The 18,002-nt window shown below is 37.3% G+C and overlaps 2 protein-coding genes across 4 annotated transcripts; one reads left to right on the forward strand and one right to left on the reverse strand.

Moving 5' to 3' along the window:
• Positions 1-1,300: 1,300 nt before the first annotated feature.
• Positions 1,301-10,398, forward strand: LOC141814280 (oxysterol-binding protein-related protein 1C-like). Of its 3 annotated transcripts, XM_074702217.1 has the most exons (10): positions 1,301-1,950; positions 2,037-2,393; positions 3,500-3,599; positions 5,380-5,822; positions 6,774-6,929; positions 8,218-8,385; positions 8,461-8,601; positions 9,129-9,359; positions 9,462-9,575; positions 10,023-10,398. In XM_074702217.1, the coding sequence occupies exons 1-10, from the start codon at positions 1,399-1,401 to the stop codon at positions 10,188-10,190; spliced, it is 2,430 nt and encodes an 809-aa protein (XP_074558318.1). In that variant the 5' UTR covers positions 1,301-1,398; the 3' UTR covers positions 10,191-10,398. The 3 variants fall into 3 exon arrangements, with proteins under 3 accessions (XP_074558318.1, XP_074558320.1, XP_074558319.1); XM_074702219.1 differs by lacking the exons at positions 1,301-1,950; positions 3,500-3,599 and having other exon boundaries at positions 2,313-2,393; XM_074702218.1 differs by lacking the exons at positions 1,301-1,950; positions 2,037-2,393; positions 3,500-3,599 and adding an exon at positions 4,086-4,170.
• Positions 10,399-12,637: 2,239 nt separating this feature from the next.
• On the reverse strand, positions 12,638-17,663 carry LOC141814511 (phosphatidylinositol 4-phosphate 5-kinase 2-like). The gene is made up of 8 exons (XM_074702469.1): positions 16,239-17,663; positions 15,986-16,147; positions 15,701-15,866; positions 15,070-15,180; positions 14,756-14,949; positions 14,534-14,664; positions 14,334-14,448; positions 12,638-13,534 (listed from the first exon to the last, which is right to left on the reverse strand). Exons 1-8 carry the CDS (start codon positions 17,423-17,425, stop codon positions 13,261-13,263), a joined length of 2,340 nt encoding a protein of 779 aa, XP_074558570.1. The 5' UTR covers positions 17,426-17,663; the 3' UTR covers positions 12,638-13,260.
• Positions 17,664-18,002: the final 339 nt, after the last annotated feature.

Consider the following 18,002-nt stretch of genomic DNA (forward strand, 5'->3'; position numbering starts at 1 on the left):
AAACAAAGGACTACTAGGAGCTCCCCTTATTAGTGCGGATCTCAATGGATCTGTCCCCTTAACGGTCTCAACGGACTCCTTAATATGAGCTCCCACCATATGGATCCGCTCTGATATCACTGTTAGATCCGATAAAATTCATATATATCTCTACAATGGTTCGATATTGTCCACTTTGGACTCATACCTTCGTGATTTTAATTTTGAGTTTTATCCAAAAAATTTCATACCAATAAGATATTTTTTATCTTATAACTTCATAATTTCTTCCATATATTTTCAATATTGGACTTTGATTATATTCCAACACATTTGACTTTGGATTCGGCGAGCGGGGCGGGGCGGGGCGGGGCGGAGCTGACGCTTGGAACGGCAGGGGATTCGGGTTCGGGGGAACTCGCGGTGGCGGAGGAGGCAAGGAGCAGGCTACTCAAATGCTCCGCCGCGGGGCGGCGCACCTTAGCAGGTATTATTCCCTTCCACCACGACGCCGTTACGCATGCATGCTGTGATATGATAATTATTAAAATAAAATGGTGTAAATTGTAATTAACATATAGGAAGATGCGATGCAGTGCAAGTTGGTAACCATCAATTACTAGTTTGGCCTGAGGAAAAGCCGTCGACCTTCGAGATTAAGCTTTTCCTTGATTCTTTCCGCAGAAACTGAGATCTCATTTCATATAATTGACTATGATTCTGTAATCAGAGTGGTTGGGAGGCACGTAATTAAGATAAGCCACGCCGAGACAATGACCAGCCACGTAGATATCATTTTGGTATTCTCTATCGGTATTATTTAGTGACTTTTTTAATTATTGAAAAATAAAATTCAGACGTGCCTTCTTTCCTTACCATTTCAATCAAATTAAATAAATAAATATAAATCCCGCAAGGGGACGGTTGGTTGGACCGGCCGGCCGCAACGTGGTTCAAATTAATTAATAAATTGCCTTTCTCCGTGACCCAATTGGCTAAAGTAGTAGTTAACTTATCCAGTTGGACAAATTAACTACCTTTTCCCTCCTCCACCCAACTCCTATTCCCGTCCTTAGTGCCGTGTCTGCGCTTCTTTCGCATCTCCTCCCTATTTTTGCACTATTTGCACGTGTAGACCTTGCAGTCTATTTTGGCCAGCAAAATGAGTCGTGTTCATCTACATCTGTCGGGAGAGTGTTAAAATTGATATTGTGGAGTGGTTTTATGTAAATAGATACGATCGCACGAATATTCGCACTGTGTTTTTCTAATAAATATTGTCCATTTTCGAACGGGAAAGCAACTCGACGACGGTAAAAAACCAACCAACGAAACCGCTCCGTCAACACGCATCCGCCGCGATCTCCCGGTCTTCGTCGCCTCCTCTCTCTCTCTCTTCAAACGGCTCATTCTCTGGCTATGAATCCATTCTGCTGCGCCTCTTCTGCTCCAGTTTCTCCAGCAGCAGCAGCCGCCGCCGCGGCTACCGCCTTGCCTTTCCCCTCCCCACCCGCCATGCCCCCTCCTCCGCCTCCGCCTCCGCCTCCGCCTCCGCCTCCGCCGCTTCCCTCCACCTCAGACGTCCGGAGGCGCGAATTTTTGCCTACAAATAAAGGCGGCCTCCGCTGCCCGGCCGGACCCACCAACGATCACGGCCGCCAGTCTGCCGATCTCCACGACGCCCCGCTGGACCACCGAGAGGTCCAACTCAACAACATCGTTGGAGAGGGGATCGTCGGGATCCTCCATAAGTGGGTCAACTACGGCAAGGGGTGGCGGCCGCGCTGGTTCGTGCTACATGACGGTGTGCTGTCCTACTACAAGATCCACGGTCCCGATCGTATCGACCTGAGGCAGGAATCTGAGAAGGGTTCCAAGATCATCGGGGAGGAGTCTGCACGGAGGCTCGCCCGCCGGAAAAAAGGCAGCTCGCACCATCCCCGCAAGCCTGTCGGCGAAGTCCATCTTAAGGTCAGGAGTCGAAGCCGTCATTGACTTCTTTACGCTCTTTTCAAAATCGCTTCCGATGTTTTTTTTTCCCATTTTTACTACTTTAGGTTTCCTCGATACGGGAGAGTAGATCGGACGATAAGAGGTTCTCCATTTTCTCCGGGACCAAGCGTCTTCACTTGAGAGCAGAGACGGGGGATGACAGGGTGGCGTGGGTGGAGGCGCTGCAGGCGATGAAGGACATGTTCCCGAGGATTTCCAACAGTGACCTCATGGCACCGGTCGACAACGTCGTGGTGTCCACAGAGAAGTTGCGTAAGAGGCTGCAAGAGGAAGGAGTGAACGAGACGGCGATACAGGACTGCGAGCAGATCATGCGAAGCGAGTTCGCTGTGTTCCACAAGCAGCTCGTGCTACTTCAGCAGAAGCAAGCCCTCCTGGTCGACACCCTCCGACATTTAGAGGTATAAAAGGGACTTGTTACATCTGGTCCTTTTTCTTTATCTTGTAGAGAATTGAGGCCTCATCTTGATCTCGTGAGGTTTCTTGAATGATTCATGCTGCTGAAGCAAGCTGTTCTGTAGACTTTTTTTATCATTAAAACATTACAGTGACTATTAAAATGGTTTTCAATTCTAAATTTGTATTCGAACCATTCCTAGATCACTCCATTAAAACATTAAAAATGGTAGCAGGGAGAAATACATCTTAGTTTGACAGTGCCTGTTCCCCATTTGTGCTGCAGTTGACTGTTGCTGTTAAATCATTCATTGTGGTTTTGTTTGTTCAATGATGTCTGTTGATGTCCGACATGCATTACAGTGAGAAACTAAATTTTTGGACCTTGAGGAGGATGCCAAATCTTAAATTTATCTATTAATATTTTCGTAGCAGCTTAAACTTTTGGATTAAAGTCTTCAGATTTAAAAAAGGTTTTTGGTCAAGTCGTCATAGGATGCAGAAAGTTTATATGAACATCACACCAGCTAGCTAGCCCTTTTCTTTTTCATTTTCAGGTTCAGGATTGTTTGGTAATTTTAATGTATTCAAACAAATCCATAGAAGCTCTTGCATATGCATCCAACAGAAATATTCTTTTTTGCTACATATGAGGTAATTATGTTATTCTCAAGAATATACCATGTTGTGTATGCATTTAATGTGAAACCTTATTAAAAAATCAATTTCTATTGTGCATTTCTTGATAAGTGAAGGGTTGCCAAATGCATACCACGTGTTTGCTGTCATGCTTCAATCAACTATATTGTGGTACAACTCTCTATATGTGCATGTGGTTAACAAGATAATCCATGCCTCCTAGTGGAATATTTCAAAATCACATTAAGACTACTCTGTTATTGAGGCCTGGAACCTGCTTATTTTATTTTTCTGTCTGCTGTTTGATTTCCCTAGTTGATATTAAACCTCATGTCTATTTATCACCTATTGATATTCTCAAATTTGTTAAATACGACAATTTTTATCCATTCCATCATTCTGAATGACACTGTTTTTAGTATTGGCACAACACCTGTATGTACTTAGAAATTTTTCCTTATTTATTATGTAGACAGAAAAAGTTGACTTGGAGAATACTGTTGTTGATGAGAGCCAAAGGCAATCAAAAAAGAAAGGGTCGGCCTATAGATCAAGACATGAGAAATGTAGTGGTATGGTTGCATGGTAGATGGATTGTGATAACTGTATGATCTATGCACTATAATTTCTGCTACATGATTTCCTGAGGAAAAGTTCTTTTTTCCCAGTTCTTATGCATTATAGTGTTGGTCTGTTGGAGGATAAAAGAGAATCAATCCACCATTCCTTTGATGCTTATACATTTGGGCAGATTATTTTGTCTTTTGTCTTGGCAACTTATACATCTCCAGTAGGTAAAAGTAATATATTTCAGTTGGATAGGTAGATCTTTCTATAGAAATTTATTTGTGTGAGTTGTGATCCTTTCTGCATAAACTCAAATATGTTCTGCAGCTTCCTGAAATCTAAGCTTGTTCCTAATCAATTTCGCAATATTGCTAGTTTTCCATTTTAACTCTGAATGTTGTTTCTTCTTTTATTTCTTTAGGGTGCTAATAATGATCCACTTGAAGCAGTTTTAACTTACTTGGGCCACTTTGAAGGTGTCAACTAGCTTAGCTGGTAATGACCTTGAAAGAAGTTGTGTGCCACTTTCATCACTTTGGTGGGATGCATACCTTCCTTTCTCTTCAAAAGACAAATGTGTGCCACTTCTTCTATCTTTATGCTTGTAGGCTTCTTACCACCATAAGCAGAGCTTTATCATGTGTTTCAGGATCAGATCTCACTCTTCCATTATTTTTACAACTGATGCTATATGATAAACTTATTTGGTTTTTCTTCCATTTTGTTGAACTTTCTTGCTTGAGTTAATGTACACAAATTGCTGATAGGACAATCTTGGCTTGTTTTTTTCATTGATTAATTTTCTTTTGTGACATATACTGATGAGTTCAAAAAGATTTCAAATTATTCTCTTCTTGTTGCCAAAAGTTGCTCACTTCCATTGCCATGGTTTCCTGCAAATCTCTCTCTCTCTTATTTATTTATATTTTAAAAATGTGAACATCTACACTTGTAGATTGCAGAGATTTGCTCAACAAGCCCTTCTGCATAATACATACGTCATCTGATTGTTCAGGATTTCATTCGGGAACTAAATTTTCCCTAGAATAACTGAAATCATTTGGTGTTTTATTCAGGATTTCAATTACAATTTAAGTATAATATTGACTATGATCTTTTAACTATCTGCAAGTGTAAAACTTCAAGGTGACACTGTTAATAAGAATGTATTTTCCTGAATAACTTTGTAATATTTTGGTCAACACTATGGCTGGATTAAAGAACCCTATCATTCTTGCTCACTATAATCTTATAACTCAGCTTAAGACATTGCAGTCGTTTGTTTACATTTTTAACCAAGTAAACAAACTATTCTTGCCACATATTGGACTTTTACCATTGTACAAGTGTTCTTAGGCAACATTTGTGCCCCTTTCTGCATTTGTTGAAGAAAACCATGACTTTATTTACTTCTTGGATATTCACCTTTTCTCAATTGAATGCAATTCTCCAGTGGTTTCTCCTCATCAAATTTTCCATTATAATATGCCCTAATTGTCGGTTTGTGAAATTCTCTTGAATGCAAATTATAGTTTTTAAAAGATCACATTGAAAACCTGTCAAAGGACCTTTGCTTATTTGAGGAATGCTCATTAATTATGCTGGACAGAACTTGAAATTTGAATATTATTCCTATGCATGATCAATAATTTGTTGGAATATGGCTGCAATATCTTTCTCCTATCCTTGTGGGTTATGTGGTTTATATCAGTCATGTGAATATGACACAATTGTCAGCTTATCTTCCTATCGATCTTAATTGCTTGTAAATATGTTCTTTCGTAGAATGGAGTGCAAGTGAATCTGATTATGACAATGAAATGTACGATGCTGCTGAAGAAGATACAGATGACGAAGATAATACATATTTTGATACACAAGATTTTCTCTCATCAGGCTCTTTTAAGAGCCCTGAATCTAGCTTACAAAGATCTGATTATGATTCTGATGATCAGAATGATTATGGTATCAGTTCTGTCAGTGATTCATCAATGCAGAATGACAGATTAAAATATTCCCATGTTACCAGGCGGAAAAAATTGCCTGACCCAGTTGAAAAGGAAAAAGGAGTGAGCCTCTGGTCAATAATTAAGGACAATATTGGAAAGGATCTTACAAAAGTTTGCCTTCCCGTGTATTTCAATGAACCTCTTTCCTCATTGCAGAAATGTTTTGAGGATTTGGAATATTCATACCTTCTTGACCAAGCTTCTGAATGGAGAAAAAAGGTGAATATCTAAAATGATAGGTAGTTTCTATTGACCAAATTAGTGTCTCTTTGTTTAATGACCAAATTCATTTGTAAAGTGGTATGCTGCTGCAATTGGATTGTTCGTTGTTCAGATTGAGATTTCTGAAAACTTTGACTTCCGTACAATATTTGTTTCGTGTAATTATTGTTAGCTGAAGAGCTGATGAGTCCAATCATAGTTTTTCATCTTTCATTGTGTTTGCCATGAATTAAAATGAATTATTGGATGATGGAGTAAAACTAATGGCAGGAAAAGACCTCGCTTTTCAAGGAATTCACATCTAGATTCAGACACTGTTCAGACATATGTCAGCTTAAAGAATCCAAACCCATATCTAGATCCAACAGTTTCTTAATGGATCATAATATGTACTTTATTTAATATTCTGCTGAGTGTATGTAACAGTCTGCTATGCTAGAGCCATACTGATAGATTCTAAAATATCAGAAGTTATCTCATTCCTGATGTACTTGCAAATAAACAATGCAAATGTTATGTTCTTTGACTATGAATTTGACTTTATTTCTGATGGCCTTTTAAATTAGTTTGGTCAATAAATGTGTTTGTGGCAATATCTTGATAAGCTAAATAACTAATCATCACAATATAGAATCTATTCTTGCTTCTGTACTTCTCAACTTCAGCATACTTATATAAAATATTGTGCTCATTCTTGGTACAATAGTGTGGATTAACAGGTTCCAATTGAGGCTATTAGTCATTTAATTTTGACTAAAATTTCCAAGAGAGTCACCTATTCTGATTTTCTTAGGTAGTATTGTTTCTCTAATTTTCTTAGGCAGTCTTGTTCTGGCCTCTTATTCTTCCCGAATCAATGCTTCTTCCATGTTTCTATATGGTTGTGCTTACTGATTGTTATGAGAGTTATATTTGATTAGCTTGATATATTTCCAAATGCGACCATAGGGAAATGGACTAATGAGGATGCTTAATGTTGCTGCTTTTGCTGTTTCTGCATATGCTTCAACTGATGGCAGATCCTGCAAGCCATTTAATCCACTGTTGGGGGAGACATATGAGGCTGACTATCCAGACAAAGGCCTTAGGTTCTTCTCAGAGAAGGTAAGTTCAATATTTACAATCCTAAGGTTGATCATTTATGATTGCAGAATCACTTATATCATAGGTGACTATTGTACGTACATCCCTGTTTTGAGCAGGTACAAAGATACTTTTGCTTGTATCTGAGAACAATTATATCATATTTACTCGTCTTCATTTTCTCTTATGTTATATATGGTGTGATCTTTAACAGAGTGAGCGATAACTTTGCAATGGAAGTGAGATGCTAATTATTGTCTCTATTTGGTGTTTCCTAAAATAATATCTGGCCAAGAGCAATCCATTGTAAGAGACACCTATTATGAGGTTCTGAAAGAACTATCATGCAATTTAGAGCTCATTTCATGTTATCAAGGAACAATCATGGCATAAATGATTTGGTTTTCTCAACAAACAACAAATGTGACTATCCATAGGTTTTACATAATTGTTGTCATCTTATTAAAATCATTGTCAATCATTTTGAAAGAATTATCTCACCCAAGCTACAAATGTAATTTGCAACCTATTATCATCAAGGGATTGTACAGTGAGTTGACACAAAAAGAACCTCAATAGCGGTTGATTAGGATATATATACAACTAATATGTAAAAAAATGTCAATATATAATTTCAGAAAGGGGAAGATAAGGTAAATTTTAAATCTAATGTAAATCTATTAGGTTGGGTAAAAGTGCCAAAGTAAAAAGATGATGTGAAAAATAATTTTCCTGGTGATAGTAGATGCGATGTTTATGACTGTACAACCTGTTAGAATGTTTTCAAAGAAGATGATTGAATTTGCCTCCTAGTTATGTGTAAGCTACTTTTATGTTCATCTTTTGTCTGAATTACTTGCAACATTCAGACTTATGGAGTAAAAGAGTTGCTCAAGGATTAATTTGTCAGGAAATGATAAATACAGGTTGAGGCTAGAATTTGCATAGTCCAACGGTAATATATTACTTCTCATAGTTGATCATTTGAATGACTTTTATGGATTGAATATACTTTTTGTAAGGATGGTTTTGTCCTGTAACATTCCTGAATATCCAGAAGAAAGTATATGGATCATGGTCTGGTTACCAGCATGTATTGAGCTTTGATGGATTACTTTTAACATTATGATCTTGTCAGCAAAAACTCTTCTTCTTTCTGTCCTAGTGATTCCTTTTGTGGGGGATCATGAAAACTTTGATATTGTATCACGTTCTTAAAGATAATTTCTTTTACATCTTGGTATTGCCAATCAATATTTTGAGTGAGAATGTCAGAAACGTACCATCATTCTTGGTAAAAATTTTACAGGTCAGTCACCATCCCATGGTTGTTGCTTGTCATTGTGAAGGTAAAGGATGGAAATTCTGGGGCGATAGCAATTTAAAAAGTAAGTTCTGGGGCCGCTCAATTCAACTGGATCCTGTTGGTGTTTTAACCCTTGAATTTGATGATGGAGAAGTCTTTCAATGGAACAAGGTCCGTGCCTTTGCATGAGATATTTGAAGTTTTTTTTTTGATTCATCTCGAATATTGAAAACTATTTGATTTCAGGTGGCAACTTCCATTTACAACCTTATATTAGGAAAACTTTACTGTGATCATTATGGGACCATGCGGATACAAGGAAATCGTGAATATTCATGCAAGCTAAAGTTTAAGGAACAGTCAATAATAGATCGAAATCCTCATCAGGTGATGAGCATTCTCCTAATCCTTATTTTGGTGGAGATAATACATTTCCTGCACAAGTTTTCCTCTTTCTGAAGAGTATTTCATCTCACTTATCTTTATCAAGTGTTTTTTTCTTTCATGTATATTTTCAATTCATTCAAGTTCTATTGATGATTCTCTAATTTTGCTACACACTATCACATCATGATCTTGATTTAAGCCTTGAAGTCCTCTCGTGCAAGGATTTGAACACCAACCAATGTTGGCTTTGACCATATATTGAATGTGTATTATACCAATATTCCGTACTAGGATTTAAGCATTGGCCCAAAGCTGCTTTTGACCATAGATTTGAATGGTTACAGTGCACCAATGTCAATTTACCAAGCAGCATAGGAATGTTTGAGCTCTCTGATTAACTCTGTTGCCAAAATTTTCAAATTTATTTCATACCCTATGCCTCTATTATTGGAATGAAATAGTAAAAGTATGAAGAATAATTTGTTTTCCTTGTCAGAAATGTAAGTTGATGTACATAACTATTATAGGTGCAAGGCATAGTTCAGGATCGTAATGGAAGAACTGTTGCTACGCTATTTGGTAAATGGGACGAGAGTATGCACTATATCAATGGAGACTGCTCTGGGAAAGGTAGAGGATGTGATCCATTGTCTGAAGCACACTTGCTGTGGAAACGTAGCAGACCTCCTAATTGCCCTACCAGATACAATCTCACACAGTTTGCAATAACGCTCAATGAACTCACCCCTGGGTTAAAGGTAAGAAACATATGACCATTTTTCACATCCATAGGTGTTCCTTAAATGAGGCATATGATGGTTTGTGTATTCCCTCTTTTGTTTGCCTGAACTGTTGAGCAGGAAAAATTGCCACCTACTGATTCGAGGCTAAGGCCTGATCAGAGGTGCTTGGAGAATGGGCAGTATGAAATGGCAAATGCTGAGAAATTGAGACTTGAAAAATGTCAACGACAGGTTAAGCATGAAATATTCTCTCTTTTTATCCGAAACGCCTTGCTATAAGTACTGAGTTGCTGCTACAGACAAAGTTTCTATTTTCAGACCTTTGATTTGTTGCCCATGAAAGAGTTTGACTTGCTACTTTCTCTCTATATACTCGTTTTGTAAACTCAAAAAAAAAAAAAAAAACATTTTCATAATTGGTTAATGTTATGTTAATGTTATGATTCACGCCTTAAGCATTTTTTTAGTGAACCTACCCAACAATTCTTAAGCAAACTCCTAGACAAAGTAAAGGCTACCCACCCAATTGTCTTGAAAATATATACCCCTAAGAGGTTCAGCTGAACTGGAATTGTACTTGTTTTAGCACTGCCAATTCAACTATAAAATTGACATCCATTTATATTTATCTTGTGTTTGGATTCTTCTGGTGGCTTATTGGTGACTTTGTCAATGCAGGCAAGAAAGATGCAGGAAAGAGGATGGAAACCTAGGTGGTTTGCAAAAGATAAAGAAAGTGGCACATATAAATACGTAGGTGGTTACTGGGAAGCCAGAGAAGAGGGCAAATGGGATGGATGCTCTGATATCTTCGGTCAAGTCCCCATTGATCAAATTGATGACTAATTATAAGTTTTTAAAACGAACCGATTTCTTTGATTTATTTTCCGTCTATATTTATTACTTTTTGTTCTTTGCTTTCCTGGTTCTTATGGTTTTATTGCCATTTTTTAGCAACTAAATTCAGTGTAAAGTATAGACAAATGAGAATGTAGGTTATACTGCTGTTTACTTATTGGTCCAATTAACTAACTTGTGTTCTCAGTTTTTAACTCACAATGCAGGACTACTTTTTTTTTTTATCATGTTGCCCTGATAATTGTCAAAGGTACTCTTTCCCCTAAAGAAGCCATTTTCTGTGCTCTTGTCGCTGCAATGAGAATTCATTATTGGACAAAGATTAAAATGGTATTTCTTTTTTTTTCTCAATTACTAGAGGGATGTTTTATTTTAATTTTTAATCAAAAGTGCCATTTATACAAATTTTCTTGCTGAATTTATCTATTTAAATCCGCTGCACTTTCACCCACCATATATATATATATATATATATATATAGCATTAATATTTCTACTTGGAACATTGAATTGAAATCAAAATCATAGTTTTATTTGACAGTAAAATTTGAATAAAATGGTATCACAAATTAATGTGATTTATTTGTATTTGTGCATGCATGTATGCACACTAATGTAAAGACTGAGGACAAGGATCGCATAAAGGACAATTTTCAACACACAACTTGAGTGTGTCCCAACACTTGGCTGTGCCGGCTGAGCAGCAAAAGCAATAAGGACGACCTGGGCATGTCGCATTTATACAATAGACTTCTTCTATCTTCGCATCCATTGTTGCGATATCGCGAGCTACATATATTTATATGCAAAACAAGTAATAATGCATAAGATCAGAATGCAGCACTTAATTATTTAAACATGCATAAAAAATATATATATATACTTACATTGGTTTAAAGTGAAAAGGCTAGCAAGAACCAAAAGCATCATCGCCAAGCATTTAGTAGCCATCTCTTGCTTATTTACGTGTTGCTTTTTTGCAATTGCTAGTGGAATTACAAGACTATTTATACCATTTTTTTTGTTCTAAATAAGGAAATACAAAATATTAAAGAAATTATTAAAGTTTCTCATAAAAAATAGTTTAAAGCTATATACATACATGCTACAATTGTGTATAAGCTGTCAATTGTACATTTATTTATATTTATTAATTTTAAAAATAATTTTTTATAAGGAAGATAATTTATTTCTTATGTGTTGATGATATATTTATATATTATTTTATTACAAGAAATTATTCGTTTGCATATATATTATATATATAAGAAATATCATTTATTGATATAATATTATATTAATATTTTATTTTATTTTATATATAATTTTTTATTTGTATTAAATTCAAACATTTTTTATAAGGAAGAGAATTTATTTCTTATGTGTTAATTTATGATATATTTATATATTATTTTATTAGAAGAAATTATTCGTTTGCATATATATTATGTATATAAGAAATATCATTTATTTACATAATATTATATTAATATTTTATTTTATTTTTATTAATTTTAAACATTTTTTTATAAGGAAGAGAATTTATTTCTTATGTGTTGATGATATATTTATATATTATTTTATTAATTATTCGTTTGCATATATATATATATATTATATATACAAGAAATATCATTTATTGCTATATTATATTATATTATATTATATTTTATATATAATGTTTTATTTTTATTAATTTTAGACATTTTTTTATAAGGAAGAGAATGTTCTTCAATTTTTTATTAAATTTTTATAAAAATTATTTTTAAAAAATAATTTTTAAAATTTAAAATTAATTGTAAAATTATATGAAAGACTCAAAACAATTATAAAATATTTGAAAGTCTTAAATTATTTTTTTGAATGTATTTATAAAATTTTAATTTGTAAACATTTATTTAAAATATTTAAAAATTATATTTTGAATTTTTTTGATTATTTTAAACTCATATTCAATTTTTCAACATATATTAAAAATTAATATTTGAAATATAACTAATATTAACAATATATTATCTTTATAACTATTATATATAATTGAGGTTGTATAATAATTAAAAATTTATTTATAAGTCAGTCTGCATCCTTCTTCACCTCTGCAAGCAACGTCGAAGCTGCAGCGTTGGATAAGACTGGTCAAAAAATAAATCGAATTTAAAAAAGAAAGAGAGATTGAGAGGTGCAAAGGGAGGGAAGAATGGCACATAACAAGAAAGAGAGATCTCACTCACTTTGGCTCAGTGCCTCAGCTTCTAGTTTTCTTTTCTCAGGGGGCGTAGAGTAGAGGGTGAGAGTCTCTGCCAGCTTCTCTGCTTTGCCTGGAAAAGCTTGTAGGAATAAATATGAAACAAACAAACAAACAACAAACGATAACAGGAAAGCAGCATACAAGTGAGAATGGGAATTTAAGTTTAATCTATAAATATGTTCATGATCATCCTGTACATGCCTTATTTGATACATTTCACAACTCTCAAGAGCATGATATATTTCCTTCTTTTTTTTGTTCATTTTTTCAGTAAGCAAAAATTGTGCTCCCTGGCTACTATCAAGTAAAGTAGGGGAAAAAAAGTAAATAGATCCAGCATCCTTCACCCCAGATGAAGCTGTACTGAACTCCCCCCATGCTGACCTTTCACAATTCAGTCTTAAATAGATATGACAGACTGACCTCCATCTTAAAACAAATCACTCAAATTCAAGCTAGTCAGATCTGCATGGACGTAATGTTTGGCTTCGACATTGAGTCATAGGTAAGTCAAAGTTCTTGAAAGTAATGTATCTGATAGGCAGTCTGTCAAACTCTATTTTGATTTGTAGTAGCTGAGTGTAAAATAAAGCTTCAAATGCCCACTTTCATGGAAAATAAGAAGCTCTAAATTTTATTCATCATCAGTCTTCTATGTTGCAAAGAACTTTTTTTTACCTCTCACAAGTCAGCTGATAGCATTTTGCTTCAAATTCAGGTGTCATACTCAACTTGTGTTAACTTTTGTAAAAATTGCAGAGATGTTCAGCTTCCACAGAGTTTTTCCTCATATGATCATGTTATTTTCAAATCAATCATCTTCTATGAAAATTCTCCTGATGAAATCTTGGAATCTCCTAGAGTAGAGCTTTGGATCCACTGCTGAGATGGAATTGGGATCCACTTGCATGGATTTGTAGGCATGCTCCAACTTCTTAGAGATATCATAGTCTTGGAGGATATCTATGATGCCAAAGTAGAGGATTACATTATGGATCTTGCCGTTGTGGATTGACATGGGCACACCTTTTGTTGTGCGCTCTGCTCTTGCGGGCATGTTAATGCCCAGCTGAAGTAAAGATTTCCTAACGTGAAGAAAATAAATAGGCACGTCAGCTGTTAGCACAAAATTTTTCAGATGTTGAAATTTAGTACGAATTAGAATGCATATATAAGATCTAGACTGACTTATGCACGCTTGTGTCATTTAATACATATTTTTGAGGGCGAGAGCTACCCTCCATGATTCCAAAAACAGAAAGAAAAAGACTGCAAACATCATTGAACTGAAACATACCAAGACATCATGAATCATCTTGACACTAGAAATGAAAAGTCAAGGGCCCAAACAATGCAATACTCATGCTCTGTTAGCAAAATGGGTAGCAGCAGATCGACACAATAATTAAAATGTAATGCAACTAAAATTGATGTGTGGTATTGCTTTATGAAGAAGATCAAAGAATAACCAATTCTAAACAAATATTCTTTTCATGGAAGCTGCAGTACATCGGGAACTCTTTTTTTTTTTTTTTTTTTTTTTGCACCCAGAATGATTAGTTGGGAGAACTAGAATAATCATAGAAAAGAATGGACACGACCATCTTCTTCAAGACAAAGCACCTAGTTGAAACTTGTCATGAGCAAACCTAGACAAATAATGAATTCTATATGTTATTTCAAACATATTCCTCAAGGTCAAACTTCTCAAACATATACTTCAAAAGAAGGTATATGAAACCTATTTTCTACAAAATTTCAATATAAGGAATCAATATCTTAGGTAAGGAGAACTGCTTACGCTTGATAGTAAACACATAATAACAGTTCAAATAGTACAGAATATATTTTAATTGATCTTATATGTTGACTGATTAGAAATACCAGTCATCCCTTGTCGTATCCATATTCTGATGGCTAGACTTTGAGAATTGCATGTCCGACCAAGCCACTCGATCTTGAAATCGATCTTGAAAAGAGTCACTCTTGCGATAAGCCTCTGAGAAAGAATATTATTTTAGACTGAGCTGCGTGCTCTATAAACTGCTTGATAGATATATCAAATTTTGAGGGAAATCCCTTACTTGGAGAAGGAGAGCATGGTGATAGGCCAATCCAGGATGGTGAAATGTCATCACAGAAGTGAATTCCTAATAGAAGACTATAATCCATTATACCCTCTGCTTCCAAGAATTCACAATCCCACTTGATTTGTCTGAAAGATAAACAGACCTCATTAAATGATAGAAGGTGGGAATATGTCAAAAAGCAAATGTAAACTTGCTAGATTAAGAAAGTTTACTTACTCTAGAAGCTCTAGGTACCATAACCTATGCAGTCGAAATGCATAATTAAGGTCAAGATCCTTCAGGGTCATCACCTCATCAATCTCTTCCTCTGCCTTATAAGTTGTTCGACCATAGGATGAACCTTTCAGGTCAAATCTTCTATGGATATGATATTTTGAGCAGAACAAATTGCCCATGACCACAAATCGTGTCTATTATCCAGGCAGGGGTAAGCAAATTGGTAAGCTGATATTATCCTTCCATAACAATTAAACAGCAAAAGAATGCAGAAAGATTACGTAATAGTGCAGAACTTAAGCCAAATCACTTGCCTTTGGTGCACCAATTGGCTTCACACAATGCACACCACAGAACTTTGTGATCAATGAGTTTTTGTACGTAGAAACTTGTTTGTAGTAACTTGGTAACATCCTAAGAAGTACCTGAATAACAGTGTTAGAGAATATTATGCCAACAGCAGGATAAGAATATATTGTGAAATATTTCCCACAGAAGTGACTGTATTAACAAAAAAAACTAATAATTTCCCAATCATTAATAAACATATAATTACACCTTACCTAATCAACTGGATTTTGCTTGCATATCCACCACTAATTACATTACAATTTATCACTCATGTTGACTGAAAGCGAGAAACCAGAGCTTAACAACCAAAATTACCATATATAAATATGCATTACTCATAAATATAGCCAAAACTCACAGGTCAATCTATGAGTATATTGTGCCCATTCATTAATTGCAAATGGGAATGATAAGTATAGCAATAGACACAATTTCCTTATTTCAATAGGCAACTATTAAATTGACTAATACTTCTTCCATACCATTCTAACTTAAGTTGAATTCCTTTCCCGTGATGAATTCATATAAATAGAAGATAAGAAATTACTTGGAAACACAAAAATGAACTACCAAAAAGGAAATCTTTTATCTAACCTTCACTTCAGATTTTTTCACTGTCTTAATCATGAAGCAGTCATCTTGGGTAAGGTAAAAGACACTCCCACTCTTTCCTGGTGAGGACAATTCCCTCAATGCATCATTTCCACATATAGCTAGCATATAATCTGCTGGATCTACATTAAACAACTTCCTCAAGTGTCTGCAAACAGAACCAATAAAAATTACTCAGACAAAACAAAAGGACAAAAGTCAAATTAAATTAGCAGGGGGAAAAAAATCCAACAGATACATTCTGCAATTGCTTAGAATGAATGTCACCTGAAAACCATGGGACAGTAGTCCTTCCAACGGAACTCAACTGACTGATGGGGTGGAGTTGTCTTTGATCCTTCAGGAGGAAACCTTGTCCAAAACTTCTCCCTGGGATCAAAATCCCCTGTTTTGAGCTCTCTTAGTGAACCAGGCTTCCCAACAGAATAACTGAAAGAAAAGAAAATTGAACCATCAAAAGTTAATGCCATTCTTAAGGCCATAAAATAGAGACCAACTAGCAAGATATCAAGCCATCTACCTGATGCCCAATTGAAGGTTCAACATCAAATTGTAATTCTTATGGCCTTTAGATATAGTCAGCCCGGGCTTCTTTGGTTCTCTTGTGGACGAGAAACATGAGCTGCGCCGCTGCGGCATGGAACCAACTAGTGTGCGGCCGCCCTGAACGAAGGGAAGCCCATCCTTGTAGAGCATGGCCGCATCGATTGTGTCAACAATGTCGCATGTAATATCTCCTGCTTCACCATCAGATTCCCAGATACATATCCTTGGGAAGTTTTTCTCCATGGTGGAGCTCCTCCGTCCTAGCAGCGCTTCATCCATCGATGGCCTCTTCCTTGAACCGGGAACCAGTGACGGCAGCACGAAGGTTTCCTCCAAGGGGGAGAACGGGCTCCTTTTTCCGGCGAACTTTTTGCCACCGGAGACAGCAGGGTAAAAGGTACCATTGATGCTCTTGAGATCGCCTTTGCTCCAGTTACCGACATAGCAGCTCCCGTCGGGCCACGTGAAAATACCGCTTCCTTTAGGCACGCCGTTTTCCCAAAGACCATCATAGCGGTTGTCGTTCGCCCAGATAAACACCCCACGGCCGGAGATGACGCCGTTCCGCCATTCTCCGATGTACTCGTTCCCAGTTCGCCACACGTACCTGCCTCGGCCCTCCTGGAGGTTGCGACTCCATCCGCCTTCATAGAAGTCGCCATTAGCGTACCATTTACATCCGTACCCGTGCTTTCGGTCGGAGACCCAGAGACCGCGGTAAATGTCGCCCTCTGAACCTGTGAACGTCCCAAACCCCTCCATTCGCCCGGAGCGGAAGTCACCCTCAAACGTCGCGCCGGAGTGCAACGAGAACTTGCCCTTCCCAACGGCCTTCCCCCGCCGCCATTCACCATCATACATACAACCGTCCGCCCACAAATACTTCCCCTGTCCGCGGGAGCCGTTCCCGACGAAAGACCCAGTGTACATGCCCCCATTCGCCAGAACCTTCTCCACCACCACGGCTGCCGCCTCCTCGTCGGGCGGACCGACGGCAGGAGCGACTCTCCTGCCCCCACCGCTCTGAGATCTACTCCTATACTGGTGGAACGCCTCAGTCGCTGCCACAGAAGGGACAGCTACCCCCACCGGCCTATCTCCCTCCGCAACCGTCGCGTCCGCCCCTCCGTTGGCGTCTCCGCCACGTCCATGCCTCCGCATTCTCCGATAGAAAGGCCTAGCCTCCCACAGCCGATCCCAGCATTCCTCTACAAATCCGCGACGACCTACTCCCCTCTTCCCTCCCTCCTCCGACCGACGCCGACCGACGACAAACTACTAGAGAAATCAAATCCGCGACAATTAAGAAACCCAAGGAGAAATCCCTAAACAGGAACTCCAACAAAGGAGTGGAGAACAGAGGAGATCAAAGAGGAGAAGGAAGGGAAGGCAAGCGGAGGCTCTTCGAACTGGCGAAGAGAGAGAGACAGAGGGAAGAGACCATGCTCGCAATAATACTGAGCCGTCTCCCGTCGACGCCTGGAATGACGAAATTGCCCTTCTATTTCTTCGATAATTCCGAGCGCCACGCTGTGAATGATCCAACGTACTCCACGAACTGACGAGGAATCCAAAGGACGAATTAAACACAGCAAATTACAGACTCTTTGCGTGCCATATTACCAAACTGCCCCTCCGAATTAAACAGCTCGCCGTGGCGCCGCTACATTATTCCCGAGATAATCAACTCCCACCGTTTTAATTGCTGTTTTATTCACCGTCTTTCGGGGAACGAGTG

Source organism: Curcuma longa, chromosome 21, assembly GCF_044706935.1.
Source record: "Curcuma longa cultivar G26 ecotype Majalengka, Jawa Barat chromosome 21, ITB_CL_G26_1.1, whole genome shotgun sequence".
In the NCBI taxonomy this organism is placed as follows: domain Eukaryota; kingdom Viridiplantae; phylum Streptophyta; class Magnoliopsida; order Zingiberales; family Zingiberaceae; genus Curcuma; species Curcuma longa.

What these genes read in the sequence shown, in the direction of transcription:
- LOC141814280 (XM_074702217.1), top strand. Translation starts at nt 1,399, where the DNA reads ATGAATCCATTCTGCTGCGCCTCTTCTGCTCCAGTTTCTCCAGCAGCA. An exon ending in AAGACATGAGAAATGTAGTG is followed by an intron (nt 3,600 to 5,379) that starts GTATGGTTGCAT and finishes GTTCTTTCGTAG; the next exon opens with AATGGAGTGCAAGTGAATCT. An exon ending in AACTCACCCCTGGGTTAAAG is followed by an intron (nt 9,360 to 9,461) that starts GTAAGAAACATA and finishes ACTGTTGAGCAG; the next exon opens with GAAAAATTGCCACCTACTGA.
- LOC141814511 (XM_074702469.1), bottom strand. Translation starts at nt 17,425, where the DNA reads ATGCGGAGGCATGGACGTGGCGGAGACGCCAACGGAGGGGCGGACGCG. An exon ending in AACCTTCAATTGGGCATCAG is followed by an intron (nt 16,148 to 16,238) that starts GTAGATGGCTTG and finishes CTTTTCTTTCAG; the next exon opens with TTATTCTGTTGGGAAGCCTG. An exon ending in TGGTACCTAGAGCTTCTAGA is followed by an intron (nt 14,665 to 14,755) that starts GTAAGTAAACTT and finishes TTTATCTTTCAG; the next exon opens with ACAAATCAAGTGGGATTGTG.